The 17,126-nt window shown below is 44.1% G+C and overlaps 1 protein-coding gene across 1 annotated transcript in view; it reads left to right on the forward strand.

Annotated features, from left to right (window-relative positions):
* LOC149350548 (uncharacterized) overlaps positions 1 to 17,126 on the forward strand; it is an 83,177-nt gene that overhangs the window by 52,272 nt on the left and 13,779 nt on the right. The window contains exon 13 of the mRNA XM_089579605.1: positions 16,658 to 16,706. Coding sequence (XP_089435731.1) covers positions 16,658 to 16,706 — 49 coding nt within the window. The remainder of the gene's footprint in view (positions 1 to 16,657; positions 16,707 to 17,126) is intronic.

Consider the following 17,126-nt stretch of genomic DNA (forward strand, 5'->3'; position numbering starts at 1 on the left):
TTCATATCTATTTCGTTGTGAGGGGAGATTGTGTTTCAATGACTGGTTTTTATAATTGGTTTAGAAGTGCGGAATGAACCAGTCATCAATGTTTCTTGTTGAAACAATGCACTCATGTCATTCTAATTATGCGGTAGCAATTAAGAAGTCATGGAAGAAACTTCTCGAAAGAGAACATTCACATTAGACACGAAATTCATACAAACACGACACGGGGATGGTAATACAGGTTGCTAACAAGAGACTGGGGTGACAGAGGTATTCATGGCTTCCAATGTACTGGGTGATTCTTTTTTGGAGCATAAGGATTTTATGCATGTTAATGTTAAGATTGCAGTACAGTCAAAGCCGGTTATAACAGCGTGATTCAATGCAATTTGTTTGATACAGTCGACGACAGATTTTTCGGACTCTCTACGGACAGCAAAAACGACCGAAAAATCGGGCAGTCCGGAAAATCAAATTTCACCGAAAAAATCACGAACTTATTACCATTAAAAAGCGGGCCCGTTGTACTAGAAATATAGTTCAGTAGCGCGGCTTTTTGGGCTTGTTGGTACATAGTTCCAATACACTGTAGCGCAGCAAAAGACGCGGACACAAGAGACGAGAGACGAACACCACGAGCGCTATTTTTTTTGTAGCACAGGGATTCTGGCGAACATTAAAAAGCGGGCCCGTTGTACTAGAAATATAGTTCAGTAGCGTGGCTTTTTGGGCTTGTTGGTACATAGTTCCAATACACTGTAGCGCAGCAAAAGACGAGGACACAAGAGACGAGAGACGAACACCATGAGCGCTATTTTTTTTGGTAGCACAGGGATTCTGGCGAACATTAAAAAGCGGGCCCGTTGTACTAGAAATATAGTTCAGTAGGGTGGCTTTTTGGGCTTGTTGGTACATAGTTCCAATACACTGTAGCGCAGCAAAAGACGAGGACACAAGAGACGAACACCACAAGCGCTACTTTTTTTGTAGCACAGGGATTCTGGCGAACATTAAAAAGCGGGCCCGTTGTACTAGAAATATAGTTCAGTAGCGTGGCTTTTTGGGCTTGTTGGTACATAGTTCCAATACACTGTAGCGCAGCAAAAGACGAGGACACAAGAGACGAGAGACGAACACCACGAGCGCTACTTTTTTTGTAGCACAGGGATTCTGGCGAACATTAAAAAGCGGGCCCGTTGTACTAGAAATATAGTTCAGTAGCGTGGCTTTTTGGGCTTGTTGGTTCATAGTTCCAATACACTGTAGCGCAGCAAAAGACGAGGACACAAGAGACGAGAGACGAACACCACGAGCGCTACTTTTTTTGTAGCACAGGGATTCTGGCGAACATTAAAAAGCGGGCCCGTTGTACTAGAAATATAGTTCAGTAGCGTGGCTTTTTGGGCTTGTTGGTTCATAGTTCCAATACACTGTAGCGCAGCAAAAGACGAGGACACAAGAGACGAGAGACGAACACCACGAGCGCTACTTTTTTTGTAGCACAGGGATTCTGGCGAACATTAAAAAGCGGGCCCGTTGTGCTAGAAATATAGTTCAGTAGCGTGGCTTTTTGGGCTTGTTGGTACATAGTTCCAATACACTGTAGCGCAGCAAAAGACGAGGACACAAGGGACATGCTGGCGACACGTCGACAGCATGTCCGCTGTCAACGTGTCGCCGTTGTTCCGAAATTCCATCACATAGAGGAGCAGCTCTTCTTCCAGTTCGGGAAACTCGCACGGCTTGCCTTGGAAAGCGCGCTTTTTGCAGCTTGTTTTTTTTTTTATTCAGGAAAATTTAGACAACACAGTGCCTTGGTGCAGAGGGCAAAAGGCGAAAATCAATCTGCCTGACTGGGCCCTAAGCGCCACTCGAACACAACAGCAAGGGGCACAACATGCACATACATAAACAATATAATGATCACAGTGTAAATGTTTGTGCAACACAACTTCCTAATAGAAACATTCATTATATTCTTATTAAGCAGAGACCACGTCTAAAAAAATCACAGGAAAGGACAGTGCAATTGCATAGATCAAAAATATGTATGGAAACTAATAGTATACCTAGAAAAAGAAAAGAAAGAAAAAAAACACAAAACAGAGCAGTGCAAGAGCAGATACAGATCCCACATATACATGGTCTGTTCTGAAAGTAGTAGGACTGGTTTTTTCCTGGGCGAACGGGCGGACGAGAGGTGGTCTGCGCGTGCAGGATCGTTGAAGGGGGATATTGGGAATGCGGTGGAAAATCGGCAGTTGGCTCTCGGCCGTTAAAAAGAGGAGGTCGCTTGTACTGTGAACCCCTGTCGAAACGTCTCGTCACGCAGAATCGTCGAGCGTTTACTGCATCAGCGATACGCGATCAGATTTTGAGTAAATCTTGGTAAAACGGGCAAAGAGACTCACAACATGATTAAGGAGGCCTACGGTGACGCTTCCATGGGTAGATCAGGTGTTTTTGATAGGCACAAGCTTTTCCGAGAAGGTAAGGGAAGAGTGGAGGAAGACGTCCGCTTCAGACGCCCTTCGACCAGCAAGACCAACGAAAATGTGTAGCGAGGGAAACATTTACTTAACAGTGATCTATCAGAATGATTGCTGATGACTTGAGCATTCCTCAAACCCAAGTTTTTGGGATCGTGACAGAAAACTTACCCATGAGGAAAGCGTGCGCGAAGTTGGTGCCGGGAGTGTTGTCAGAGGAGGAAAAGGCCAATCGGTAGGATCTTCTTCGTAATCTGAATGAGGACCCCGATTTTTTGTCCCGCACAAGGCGGCAACGCTGTCTCAGCCCCCCTACAGCCTCGACTTGGCCCTGCCAGACTTTTTTCTATTCCCGAGAATAAAATCGACGCTCGAGGGGAAACATCACGGATCGGTAGAGGTGGTTCAACAGGCCGTGACGAGGGAGCTAAACAGCATTCCGGTCCAGGCGTTCCTGGAGGCGTACGAAAATTGTAAAACTCATTAGCAGCAGTGAGTAGGTGCGGATGGGTGCTACCTTGAAAAATTGTAATCGTTTGTACTATTCTCTTGAATAAATTTTGTTTAAAAAAGTGAGTCCTACTACTTTCAGAACAGACCATGTATATAGAAACTAACTGTGTACACAAAAAATAAAACAAATGTGCGATCAATAGAAAGATGTAAGCAGAAAAAAAAAATTATAGTGCATTTTCCTGAAAATAAATTTTCGCCCGCTTACGAAAAGCAGAGAGAGGAAGATTTCTCCATAATATCAATTAAGTCTGGATGGGAGATCAAAAGGTTTGGGATTAGCCAGTTTAAAGACTGCCTACCATAGTTTGTTCTGTTTCTTGGTTTCTGTATTTTTGTGTGCCTGAACTCATATCGTGTTTGATCGGTCGTGTATTTAGAAAAAAATTGTTGACGATTGGCTGTGAGTTCCAAGAATGCCACCTGAGACAGTCGCTCATAATATAATGTTTGTATAGGTAGTATTTGGTTTTTGCTGAAGTAGGAAGATGTGGAGTCATATCTTGATAAATTTTCGATAAAGCGAATAGATTTCTTTTGCAATAAAAAAAAGGCTTTCAAGATTTGCTTTTCCAGTGACTCCCCAGATGAGCAAACAATAGCGCAACCTTGAATGAACTGCACTGAAATAAAGCTGGCGCCTTAGCCGGAGCGGTAGAAATGGGCGAAGCCTGTTGAGCATTCCAATGCATTGTGCTATGGTACGCTTAATGCGCTGAATATGTGGTGTCCAGCGGAGATTTTCGTGGAATTGTACGCCTAAGAATTTCACTTGCGTAACGCACTCTAAAGGTCGAGACTGAAAAATTATCTGATTAGCGAGGTGAATTGGTCTGTTGCTAGAAGAGAATACAATATATTTGGTTTTATTAACATTGATTGCTAGTTGGTTGGCTGCAAGCCACTGTGACAAATTCGTCAGCCATATATTTATAGTAGCAACTGCAGTTGATAAGTTAGGTGTAGAAAAGAAAACGCTGGTGTCGTCTGCATAGAGAATGATTTCTGGCGTGCCTGGTATTGATACAATGTCGTTAATTTAGAGAAGGAATAACATAGGACCCAGTATGGAGCCTTGCGGTACACCATATATTATGTTTCTAAGTTCAGATTTAACGTTATTGGCAACGACATATTGGGAACGATTTGAGAGATAACTTTCTAGTAGTGTAAGGGAAATACCTCGTATTCCATAAAACAGGAGTTTTCTAATAAGTATGTCATGTTTAATGGAGTCGAACGCTTTGCTAAAGTCTAAGAATATGCCCAGGGTATAGATATGAGTTTCTATGTTCTGAATAAGTGTTTCTTTTATACTAAGTAAGGCAGATTCAGTTGACTTATGTTTCTGAAACCCATATTGACTGCTACATATCAAGTTGTGTTTCTGTAGATGGCTAGTAATCCGAGAATTAATAACCTTTTCAAAGATTTTTGAGAACGGAGGAAGTACTGAAATTGGCCTGTAATTTCCAAGATCATTCACCGTGCCACCTTTGTAAAGGACCACCACCCTCGCTATTTTCATTTTCTCTGGAAAAATGCCTGTTGTTAAAGTAAGATTTGCTATATGGCAGAGCACAACACATATTAAGTCAGAAATTTCTTTTATTGGTGCTGCTTTGATACCATCATAACCAGAGGAACAGTTGTTTTTTAAGCTATATATTAGACTGCAGATTTCTGCAGGGCTACTTGTAGACAAAAACATCGTATCTGCTAGCCTATGCTCTAAGTATTTCTCAAAATGTCCAGAGCCAGCCCCATCAAAATTTCCAGAAGTTAAAAAGTGTTTGTTCATTACATTGGCAAGAGCTTCACCTCTTAGGACCTGCCCCCCTATTTCCATTTCAAGCGGGATTTGTGTTTGCGATCTTTGCAGAAGTTCCTTGACAGTACGCCACGTTTTCTGCGGATCATAGTAAATTTCTGAAAACCTTCCACTATAGTAATGAATTCGAGATTTCTTTAGGTCCGAGCCTAATTTATTCCTAACTTTTTTATACTGTTCTAGAGTTGACAAATCTTTCGTTTTTATTAGGGGTGTGCGAATATCAAATTCTTCGAATACAAATCGAATACGAATACTTGGCTCCGAATATCGAATTGAATATCGAATAATCAGGGACAGACGCATTTAACCACTACAAAACATTTATTTGAGCACCCAAGAATATCACAGTTCAACTATCGGTGATTAAATGAACACAAAAGGTTTGGTTTATGGTTCATGGGGTTTAACGTCCCAAAGCGACTCAGGCTATGAGAGACGCCGTTGTGAAGGGCTCCGGAAATTTCGGCCACCTGGGGTTCTTTAACGTGCACTGACATCGCACAGTACACGGGCCTCTAGAATTTCTCCTCCAAAGAAATTCAACCGCCGCGGCCGGGATCGAACCCGCGTCTTTCGGGTCAGCAGCCGAGCACCATAACCGCTGAGCCACCGCGGCGGCTAGAACACAAAAGGTGTGTGTGGCTGCACAAAAAGTATCAGTCTCGAACATTATCTTTAGAAGAGTGGAAATATCAGAGATGGCTGGTACACAGTATTGATTAAGGCTAGCTTGCCATCACCACGAACGCGCGTTGCTGGGATGAACATAAAAGGTTGTCGTGAAGAAAAACCCGCTGCTCCACATGGTCAGGCAGAAGTAGTTCCCTTTCAGTTGAAACGACTCCTCCAGCCACAGAAAATGCCCTCTCACTTGGCACTGAACGGTCACGTATTGCGAGGTACTTCGTGCACAGCTCTGACTATAGCAGCTTCGCAGGTATAGCCACAAATTTGAAGCTCACCAGCGCAGTCAGCTACGGCATGGCGCTTGGAGGTCCATGCGCATAGCTCTGGGGGCCGCCTTGTTGTTATGTCTTTGTCGATAGGGCTTGCGGACCGAAATGAACGCCGGTGCTCACAATGAATATTCGGCTTGATACGAATATTCGCGACAGGTCGAATATTCGAGACAGCACGAATACTTGGATTTCGAATCGAATACGAATACTAAAAATATAATATTCGAATTATATTCGAAATTTTCGAATATTCGCACACCCCTAGTTTTTATAAATCTGCCAAACAGATGGTTTCGGGCTCTAATGCGCTTTACTAAATCAGAAGTAATCCAAGGTTTTCGTGCTTTTTTGCACTTGGTTAAGATTGCTATAGGAAAAGCGCAATTGTACAACTCTATTATTTTTTCTGTAAACGTATTGTATGCTACATTGGGGTCGATTTCGCGAAGACAGTCGTTCCAATTTACAGAGGAAACCAAGTTTCGGAAGTGTTGAATTTTTTCCTGTGTTATTGGCTGTACCGTAATTTCCGAGGATTTAAGTGCAATGATTTGTGCACGCGATCTTGGAATAAAGCAAAAGGTTGACAGGTGGTCACTAAAATCTCTTAACAAGACACCTGACGTCGGGTCCTGTTCGTCGTAATTAGTCAGGCATAAATCAATTAGGGTCTCACTCGAGCTAGTAACACGTGTAGGCACATTAATAATGTTAGAGAAGCCATATAAAGATATGATGTCGAGAAAGTAACTTGTTGCCAGAGATTCTTCCAACACATTTATGTTAAAATCACCCATAATTACAATTGGTTTATTATCAGAAGACAGCATATCTAATGTATTATCAAGAAAAGAAAAAAATTCTTGCATAGACGCAGAAAGGGGTCGTACACAACACCAAACACAAAACCACTTGTTTTGATAAAAAGCGTTTCGTAGTGCAGAGTTGAGAAACTGTATTCTGGCATAGCCTGATACGAAAGATTATTTTTAATGTACAGTGCAACTCCACCGCCTTTCTTATTCTTTCTAGACATGGTTTCGCACCTGTATGCTTCGAAGTGGACAATGTCGGCAGTATCTGCATACCGTGTTTCACTGAATGCCAATACGTCAAAATTATGGTTTAAAGAAGATAAAAAAATGTTGACCTCCTCATCCTTATTTTTTAAGCTACGCACGTTTGCGTGATAAAAGGAAAATGTGGACCGGGCTTTTGCGGCCGATTTTAGAACATCAAAAGAAGTAGAATTGTGATAAACACAGTCGCGTGTTACGAATGGCATTTCGTGAACAGTTCGCACCAAGAGTGATACATCAATGCTATCACTCTATTTTACTCAGGTCATTTTCATCTCGTATGCGAATGGCGTTCATGCCTGCAGCCTTTCGCACAAGGATGTGCCCGTTTTTCTGCCACGCAAATTCATAGCCTTTTGCTTTACCTTTTTCAAGTGCCAACCACAGTAGCCGCTTATTCGTGGGTGTGAAATTATCTAGGAAGCTTATCTCTGGGGCGTCAGTTTGCAGGCGTGATCGACAATTCATCAACGTTTCTTTCAAATGTGTTGAAACAAATCGGACAAGTACCCTAGAGGTTCTTTCCCTTTTTGTTGCGGAAGACGATGCAGAGCGTCAAGATCACTGTTCGCCAACTGCGGAAGCTCGAGCTTGCTGGCCAGGCCATTCATTTTGTCAAGCAGGTTTTCATTTGCCTCCACCTTGAAGCCATGAACCTCCATATTCTGCCTTCGACTGTACTGCTGTAGCTCATTGAGCTGTTGCTTACGTTCTGTTGTGTCTGGTGCATTTCCTTGCTCAATAGACTCAACTTTCTTCTGCAAAACCGCAACGTCGGAGGCCTGCTTGTCAAGCATACTTAGGATGGTATCATACTTGTCGGACATCATTTGTACTGCTTCCTCAATGCCATTGACTTTATCAACTAGCTGTGCAAGGGCGTCAACCTTAGCCACAAGAGGAAGCAATAAAGCGAACTTTTCATTCAACTCAGCAAGCCTGAGCTCGACGTTAGATCCTTGCGATTGTTCGGACACATTTCCTTGCCGCTTTTGAGCTGACTCACAGGTTGGGCAATTCCAAGTAGACATGAGCGCTTCGCTTTTGCTTTTAAAATTCCTCGCCGATATACCAGAACATTTTCCGAGGTGGTACGGGTAATCACATGAGACACAAGTTAAAAAAACAGCGTCATCAGGTACCGGGTTGTGACATGCCATACAATCCATCACAAAGCAAAATTCTGAACTGCAGCAGCAACAGTGGGCGTAAAGACGTTACTAGCTATACAAAAGAAGTGAAACGCCACCAACCTGCGAAGGATAGTAGACCAAGTTTAAACGTGTTGACCAGTGTCGTCCACTGCTGCTGCGTGCGAGTGCCAGCGGATCGCTGTCGTGCTCCTTTTAAATGCTGCGCTTGGGGGCCTGGCCTGCGCAGACCACTCGATGCGCAGAAATCCCTGGGAGATGATCAGGCCGGCGCACTTGTCATTCGGCTTGGAAATACTTCGGAAAGCTTCTAGGTGCAGCCTGCGAAGGATAGTAGACCGAGTTTAAACGTGTTGACCAGTGTCGTCCACTGCTGCTGCTTGCGAGTTTCGTTGCACCATCATCGGACGCACTTCTCAGCCAGGTCGAATTTCCTGCCCACCGCACGCTTGCCGTATTTGAGAGCTAACTCCTAACCGTGTAGCTTAAGGTGCTTGCCCATCGCGCTATAACTGCGAAGCTCAGCGGCAGCACGCGAAAGTCACAATCACAACTATTACGGCAAACGCGCTAAGACGCCACAAAAGGCTGGAGCTGGCGGTACTGATGCCGATATCAACAGCGGAAAATCGCGGCAGAGAAAAAAGTTGATGATGGTGATAATCACTGCCTCGGGCGCCATCCATAGACGGCACTTAGAAGCTCCTGTGCGCCCCCGTGTGCGCGTAGCCTCCGCGATCGTACTCGCGTTCCGTATTCGGGACGAAAGACTCAGCACAGGTGAGTTCCGTGAACTCAGACTACGGTTCAAGTTCGTGCGGCGGAAGACATTCAAGAACAGTACGAATTCGAAAACACTCAAGCGCAATGTGCCGACTCGCACAGACTTTCACCGTCGCAAGTTCAGAGGCTCCCTTTAAGCTTGAATTTCGTTTTGTTTGATCAAGTTTTCGATCTATCCTGCAGTTTGAGTTAATGAGGTTCCACTGTACACATTTCATGGCGGCTTGGGTGCTGGCGGCGAGTGCGAACGAGGTCCGAAAAATTGAGTGGTCAGTTGCGGTGCATCCAAAATTTCAAGCGCTCTTACACATTGGCTCTATGGGCCATGTCGAGGTGCCGCGAAAAAGTCCGAATAATCAAGCCTGTCCGAAAAATCGGGCATCCGAATTTTTGGTCGTCGACTATATATGGAATAATTTGATACGCCTGAACCCACTTATAACAAATTTCAGTGCCAAATTTGTTATATACAAGGTTGTGGACGGTGGAGCGAAAACACCGACAAAAAAAAAAAACCATGCCACTCACCATGAATTCTACTCCAAAAGTAATTTTTTGGCGAGAAATGTACTATCGAGAATAAGCCCCCCCCCCCCCCCCCCCCTCCCTTCCAAGTTTCGACCTGTGCCGCCCTTTGTAGGGGCATCACCTGAGGAAGTATTTCAAGTGTCGAGACCTGCGCAGTGGGCTCATCTCGACACCAGAAGTGCTTTGTCAGGTGGTGCCCCCACGCACCACGCAGAGTGGCTATTGATTTTTTTTGCAGTCCTGACAGTATATTCGAGATTCTGCTGCACTGTTTTGACGGTTTGGTTGTGGCTGTTAAAAAGTTATGCAGAACTGAAAGGCTCTAAAACCAAGCAAGTCCTGTCACTCGAATTCTCGGTGCAGTGTTATGTGACACAATCGGGCGAACAGTGCAGGTCCTTTGTCTTTATAGTCCTCACTGGAATGATGCAATTAAGTGGATTGAGTGGGACAAATTTTGGTATCAAATCTATTTGTATACTTGTTTCTGTGGTGAGCAAACTGACACTTGTTGCTGGTTTTGTTTTTAATCTTTAATGGTAAGGTCTTTTTATTTTATATGGCAGTAGCTAGTTCTAGTCAACTTTGCTTCTAGTAATTATATTTGCTGCAAGCCAGTTACCATCTGTGATTCATTTTTTACTTAGCCGCCGCGGTGGCTCAGTGGCTATGGTGCTCGGCTGCTGGCCCGAAAGACGCGGGTTCGATCCCGGCCGCGGCGGGCGGCTGAATTTCTTTGGAGGAGAAATTCGAGGCCCGTGTACTGTGCGATGTCAGTGCACGTTAAAGAACCCCAGGTGGTCGAAATTTCCGGAGCCCTCCACTACGGCGTCTCTCATAGCCTTAGTCGCTTTGGGACGTTAAACGCCATAAACCAAACCAAACCAAACCAAATCATTTTTCACTTGTTTTCTCTTATACATCCAGTAGTAAACCAGCCTGAAACAGTTTTCCTCCATTGACTCGGCTAATACTTTACCACTAGTGTAATCGCCATATATGTAGTGTTTTTGCAGTCAAGTGCTCTGGGTTTGTCTAATACAGATAAAACTGTCCCCATTATGTTTTTTTTTTTTTCTGAACTGAAATTAATAACAGCTAATGTAATGCAGCTACTGCATGTAGTAGGTGCCACATTCTTTTTTTTTTTTCATGAACCCTCGCGAATGTCTTCAGAATAATTGCAGTCATTTTAATTCATTCGGGCCTGTGGGATCCGTGATCAATATTTATGCAGTTTTTAGACTAGTTGCAAACAAAATTGCTCTCAGTCGCATTTAAATGTCGCCAGTCTGCTCCAAATGCTCTGAAATGGCTTACAAATTGCTCCAAAGCTGCTCCAAAATAAGGCTTTTGCTGCTTCCGTGCCTGCTCCAAAAAGCTGGAGCCTGCTTCCACCCCTGAGTTCGTTATAAAAAATACATTTTACATGCATTATGCTAGAATAACTTCCAAGAGTTTGATATAAAGCATAATTTGTTCTGTCAGAGTTTGTTATATTCAGGTTTGAGTGTTGTAGATGTGGAAGCAAGAAATGCATTATATAGTTGGCACTTGTATTGGGAGGAACAATCAGCAGCGTGAGGCAGCGCTAACAAGACTTGTTATTTGCTTAATGGATATGTATGCATACAAAGAGTATTTTGAAAATGTTTCTCCATCCAAATTTAGTTTTAAGTATTACCACAACATAAAATATGGGTGAAAAGCACTGATTTGTTTATTCAACCAGCAGTTTCCAACTGGTTGGGTGGTTGAAAGACGAATAATCAGTTTGGTTTTCCAGTAGAGTGAAAACATGTTAATTGGGACTGCAAGGGACTGGAAGGAACAGCCAGACTATCCAAAATTTGAATTATCGCATGGCCCGTAACAACACTGCCAAAAAATTTGCTGATTATGCTTCTTTTTAATGGGATTTTTAAGCGCAGCTTCTGGGGCACTCGAGCTATAGGCTACCACATATGGAGCACGCAGGGAAATTGGCCACATGGAGCAATAAGTCGAAGTTTCTAAGAATGCTCGGAACGTGTAGATCGAGTTCCCGCGGAAAAAAGGGGAGTTCAGATCCTCTTCACTGCACCTTTAACTTAAAAAAAGTGTGCAAGTTATGGAAGTAAATACATTAATAGAGCCGTACTACAATTTAGTACATACTTTTTCTGAGCTCAGGCCAACTATGCTTAACAAAGTTTTATTGTACTCACTTTCCACTCCATGTTACTCTCATGTGGTGAAGCTAACCAAACTAAAGGCTGCGGCAGCCCTCTCCTGGTGTGCTTTGCTCGCTTTGCTGCTGAAGGCATTGCGGAAGTCAACTGTTCCTTAATCTGAATGTGCAGTTATTCTATTCATAGTGCACGTGTTTTTGATAGGCAATGGCTAGTTAGAAAACATTGCATGCTGCATCTTTGATGCCAAGCAGGTTAGGCCTAGCACTGCCTAGCGATCGGTGGGCTGCTAGAATGCAAGCGGGCAGCCCGTTGTGGCAACAAACGCATTACTAGTGTGGGTGCAATGTAGTCTTGCTTCTAGATTGCAAACAGATCTACTCCTGTGTTTTGTATGTCAAATTATCGATATAGTATTGAACTGTTTCCCGATCCCCTTAGAGTTCGATTTATGCGGGTTTGACTGTAAAAATTAGGCAGTGGTCATCTGCCGAGTGAAAACTGTCGCGCAACGATGATCTTCCGCAGTTCCGCCAATGCTTTGTTGCATGTACTAGCGCATTTAGTATGAGCTACACCACGCGAGCGCCTGCCCACACTAGTGCCCACCTGGGCGCTTGTGCGGTGTAGCTCATACTGAGTGTTATAGTAGTAGTAGTCTGGTTGGAGTGTCAAAGCAGAACAGCTCCAAAGTAAAAATTTGGCGGAGACACTTAAAGTAATTGCTTATATGTGAGAATGCAAAAGCACTAAATTGCTGAGTCATACTACGTTGCAGAATGAGTCATGACTATGACTACGAGGCATGACTATGCATAATGTTTGCACAACTTTGTGTAAAGTGCGAGTCATGCTGTGTTACTTGTAAAGTGCTGAGTCATGCTACATTGCAGAATGATTGAGTCATGGCTATGATTATGCATCACACTACCTATACTTTGTGCAAACTCTATACACCTTACATTACTTGTAAAGTGCTTAGTCATTTTATGTTTCAGAACGACGTAAGTCATGACTGTGACTTGAGTCACGACTTTTGAGGTCATATTACATTACGGTTCATCATTCATGACTATACATGTTCGCTTACATGTGTTGTGGCATTGTACACCGCCGTACTGTATCATCCGAATTACCGTATTTACTCGCATAATGATCGCACTCGCGTGATGATTGCATCCCCGAATTTTGTTGTCAAAATTCATTTTTTTTTATTCCCCGCAAAATGATCGCACCCCTAACTTGCCGCTGCATTTTGTTGACGATGTCAAGTCTAGCCGACGATGATCGTACTTGCTACCTGTCTGACAGATGGCACGTGCAGATGACCATCTTGCTCTGTCAGCATTACAGCGGCAGCGGCAGAAGCCTTTTGGTTGACCTGCGGTCACACGGGCAGTCTAAATGCGGTTATGCTTAACCGCGGATACCAAACTTAACCACGGTTCACCGTTGTCACAAGGCTTGCCAACATTCCGGGTTGCAGTGCAAAGAACGAAGTGACGCGGTGATCCGGCTAAACTTTCTTGTTCTCGTAAATAATAAGCCCTGGGATTCGGGAATGTCAAAAATGAATCCTCTTCGAGGATCGCTGACCTGTACCGAGGTGCTGGTTGGAGTAATAACTGCGATACAAGCTAGTTTTTTATGTTCGCAGCCGCGTAGCAGCTGCCGCCGTTGCAGCGCGACTGACTGGACTGACCCGATCTGCTTGCACGCCAGCTCCGCTGCTAAGGCGTCGCTGAAATCGATCCTATATATTTCTTTTAATATGAAACAATTAGGTTGTCAGTAAGGCAGCGCCATAAGTAGACCATTCATTATAGCGTTGGTCAATTCAAAAGCGCCGTCCGCTGTGGCTTCACTCACGGGCGGCACCATTGCGGTAAGCGCACGGAATCCGGTGCTCCGAGCGTTGCGAACGTGTCACCTAAGTATGTCAACGATGCTACAGAGACCGGATATTTTTCGGTGTAACGGCTGTAAAATGCGTAGCTTGAGCGCTGTGGGACGTTGCTGTTGTACGCTGTTGCTGCGCCATCGGACGAGATCGAAGGCTGCATAAAAGCGCCGTCGCGCAGCACTATACTTCCTGCCTATTTTGATGCGTTGCTCCTGGAACGTGATTTAGTGCGAAGAAAGTATGTTCTTGAAGCGGGCCAGCTCGTGCGCTTTTCGCACTCTACCTTCTCGGTTAAGGACGTAAACTGAGATCACAGAGCTCGGTTCGCGATAACTGCGGGTAGCACGTCCGTGTGATAAGGGTTGTCTGCCTGCAACTTGTTTACGCTTTCGGTGCTTAAAAATTTTTTTGTAAAATATTTACCACGTGTAATGATCGCACCCCTAAATTTGTGTCATTTTTTTGGAAAAAAAAGTGCAAGCATTATGTGAGTAAATACGGTATGTCATAGACGGCTTTGGACGGCTAATGGGGCATATAATGCTGTCACATTAATAAAGACTTCCGCTGCCTCCTTCACAGCTGCAATGCAGTAGCTGTGGAACCTCCTCACAAGCGACTGCATCCTTGTAAAGAGGCTTCACCACACAAAAGAACAACTGCCCATATAATGAGCACATATTTTTGGCACAGAACTATGCAGACAGAAAAGAGTAGAATCCACATTTGCTCCGGAACAGTGAGATACCTTCTAAAAGAAAAAACAAAGACAGTGATGTGCTAACCAGTGTTTGAAATGACACGCAGCTGGGCTTGGCTCGCTGATGCACAGCCGATAGCTGCTGGTGCTGCGGGCTGGTAGCAAAGCTCAGAAATTGGAACCACATGTCGACAGGGCACCTGTGATGGCTTGGAATGTTGATTGGACCTCGACATGGTCCCCCTTGCACCACATTCGAGTTAACAGGTTGGAGGGGCTGAATTATCAGCTCGCACTGTGCCGCAAACCTGGCATATCCGACCTCGGCCACCACTCTTTCATGCGCCAGGAGCATTGTAGCTAAACAAAAAGTCCCAATTAAGTGAAGTTGTGGTTTGGATTAAATGGCTTTAAAATGCACTGAAAATATAGCCAACCAACCAACCAAAGTTTTGAAATTTGATTGACTTAGCCAAAAGTGCAAATTATCCGAGTTCGAATTATTGCGAGTCTACTGTAATATCACACATGTGCAAGTTCTTCTTTGATGTCACATTCATTGTGAACAAGGCTCTTGTGGGGAGCTGCAATGCTGAAGTGATACTGGAGCAAAAATCTGATTTAAAAAAATGCTTGAATTGTATTCTGTTTGTGCAGTTGTATGCACTCTTAATGTTTCTTTTGAGCAGGTAACTTGTATGTTTGAAAATAAGTCTGCCAGTTTCTGTCCTTGTATGTGAGGTGGAAAGGTAACGTCACCTTATTCTACTAGTGCATTGGGCGGGCGGTAGTCTGTTTCATTTCCTGGCAAGCCACACAAGTCAGATTTTGCTTTCAAACGCGTATGGACACCAAGAAGCGTGTATACTCGGGCCTTGAACAAGATTTTGAGGTTAACAACAGTTTTCAGGGTTGCCCAAACCTAATCGAGTAGAAGAGAAACAGCCTACGAGGTTCTCCTCAATGCAGTAGAAGGGTTAGCAAGGTTAAACTTATTGCAGTGAAGCAGTGTTGAGATTATGGTACATGTGACGGAATCCTGTCATGAGGACACTCCTTTTCCTGTAGCTGTAAGCAGTGCCACGGCACTCGAGTACACCACAGCCCTCATGGACCTCGTTTTCTCCTGAGGACCACCATGGCAGCTTATAAAGAACCCATATTATCCTCATCAGACTCCGCATACATTACAATGCACATTCGTTTTTTTAAGTGTCATTGGAAGTCAAAAAGTACTCACTGTGGTTCCACCTAGCCAACTTTTCAACAAGTGTGAAACAATAGGTGCGGTCTGAGCAGCCTCTCAAGTTGGTTATTTGTCTAGATTTCTGTTCCCAGCACCCAAACATCTCCCAAGTCTAGTGCGTTCCCATGATTTTTCTTGTAATTTTGATTTAAATACGCATTCTGTCATGCATGTATTCAACTAAATATATGCCATATTGTTGCATGTTTATCTAGGCCCAGAGGCTCATAGGAGAGAGCATAGAGAAAACTCATAAGGGAAGAACTATCGGACCTACGGCGGCCAAATTTTTTGTGTGCATTCATTGGACCACGCAGGCCGGATATATCTTTTTAGATTAGCGCGGACAGGACGAACTTTTGCTTGGGTCTGACGAGGATATAGTGCAAGCAAATATTGCTTGCTTTTTTATATAAACAGGTGCTGAATTGCATGCATACATAATATTTTGGATGTTGCTAAGGATGGGGCCAGATGTAGCGAATTACTGTTATAATTATCGCCTTTAGTGGAGCTAGTGCATTTGTTATAAGTGGGTTCAACCATATTTAGTTTTCTACTAATGTGTAAAACAACACAACTTATTAGCATCATCGCCACAATGTAATTGTTGAATTGTGCTCAACACACCCCCCACACACGCGCGCGCGCACACACACACACACACACACACACACACACACACACACACACACACACACACACACACACACACACACACACACACACACACACACACACACACACACACACACACACACACACACACACACACACACACACACACACACACACACACACACACACACACACACACACACACACACACACACACACACACACACACACACACACACACACACACACACACACACACACACACACACACACACACACACACACACACACACACACACACACACACACACACACACACACACACACACACACACACACACACACACACACACACACACACACACACACACACACACACACACACACACACACACACACACACACACACACACACAGAGAGAGAGAGAGAGAGAGAGAGAGAGAGAGAGAGAGAGAGAGAGAGAGAGAGCATATGTGTTGCCTTCCTCTTAAAACTGCTTACATTTTTATGGATAGTTGTGTGCAGTGCTGCCTCTGCACGCAACTTGCTCCTCCAAATAATGTGCATGGTACTGTATAATGCGGCCGTGTGGTTTCCTCTTTTTTTTTTGATGCTTCAACACAAGTTGCTGGGGGTGCCAGCATTTTTTGAATTCAGAGAAATTTTACTTTCCTTTTTTTCTCCTTTGCTACAGGGTGCACTGCTGGGGAACAAACCACAAGGTGCTCCTCCGGGAAAACAAGGTAATCATAGCTTTTGTGAGCAGTTTGCCTTTTCGGAGAGGCATGGAAGCAGACTGTGGCCAAAACAAAGCAGGTTACAGTTCAGCTTACTTAGAACAGGCACTTTTAAATGAACCTTTACTTAGCACGTGTGAGTGTGAGATGACTCTCATATACATATTAGCATAGGTCGGCACATTCACTTACGAGTGCACTCATATCGCCTCACTCACACTCACGTCCGTGAGTGTAGGTGGTCATGAGTGTAAGTGCAAGTGAGTGGTTGTGTGAATGGACATGAGTGTGAGTGAATGTGAGTATGAATGGATGTGAGTGATGAGTGCGAGTGAGTGGATGCGAGTGTGAGCGAGTGGATGTGATTACGAGTAGAGGTGAATGGTGCTAAACAGGCACTTATTGTCTTGGCAACAAGCACGGGAG

Source organism: Amblyomma mixtum, chromosome 3, assembly GCF_055824585.1.
Source record: "Amblyomma mixtum isolate Tamu chromosome 3, ASM5582458v1, whole genome shotgun sequence".
Classification (NCBI taxonomy): Eukaryota; Metazoa; Arthropoda; class Arachnida; order Ixodida; family Ixodidae; genus Amblyomma; species Amblyomma mixtum.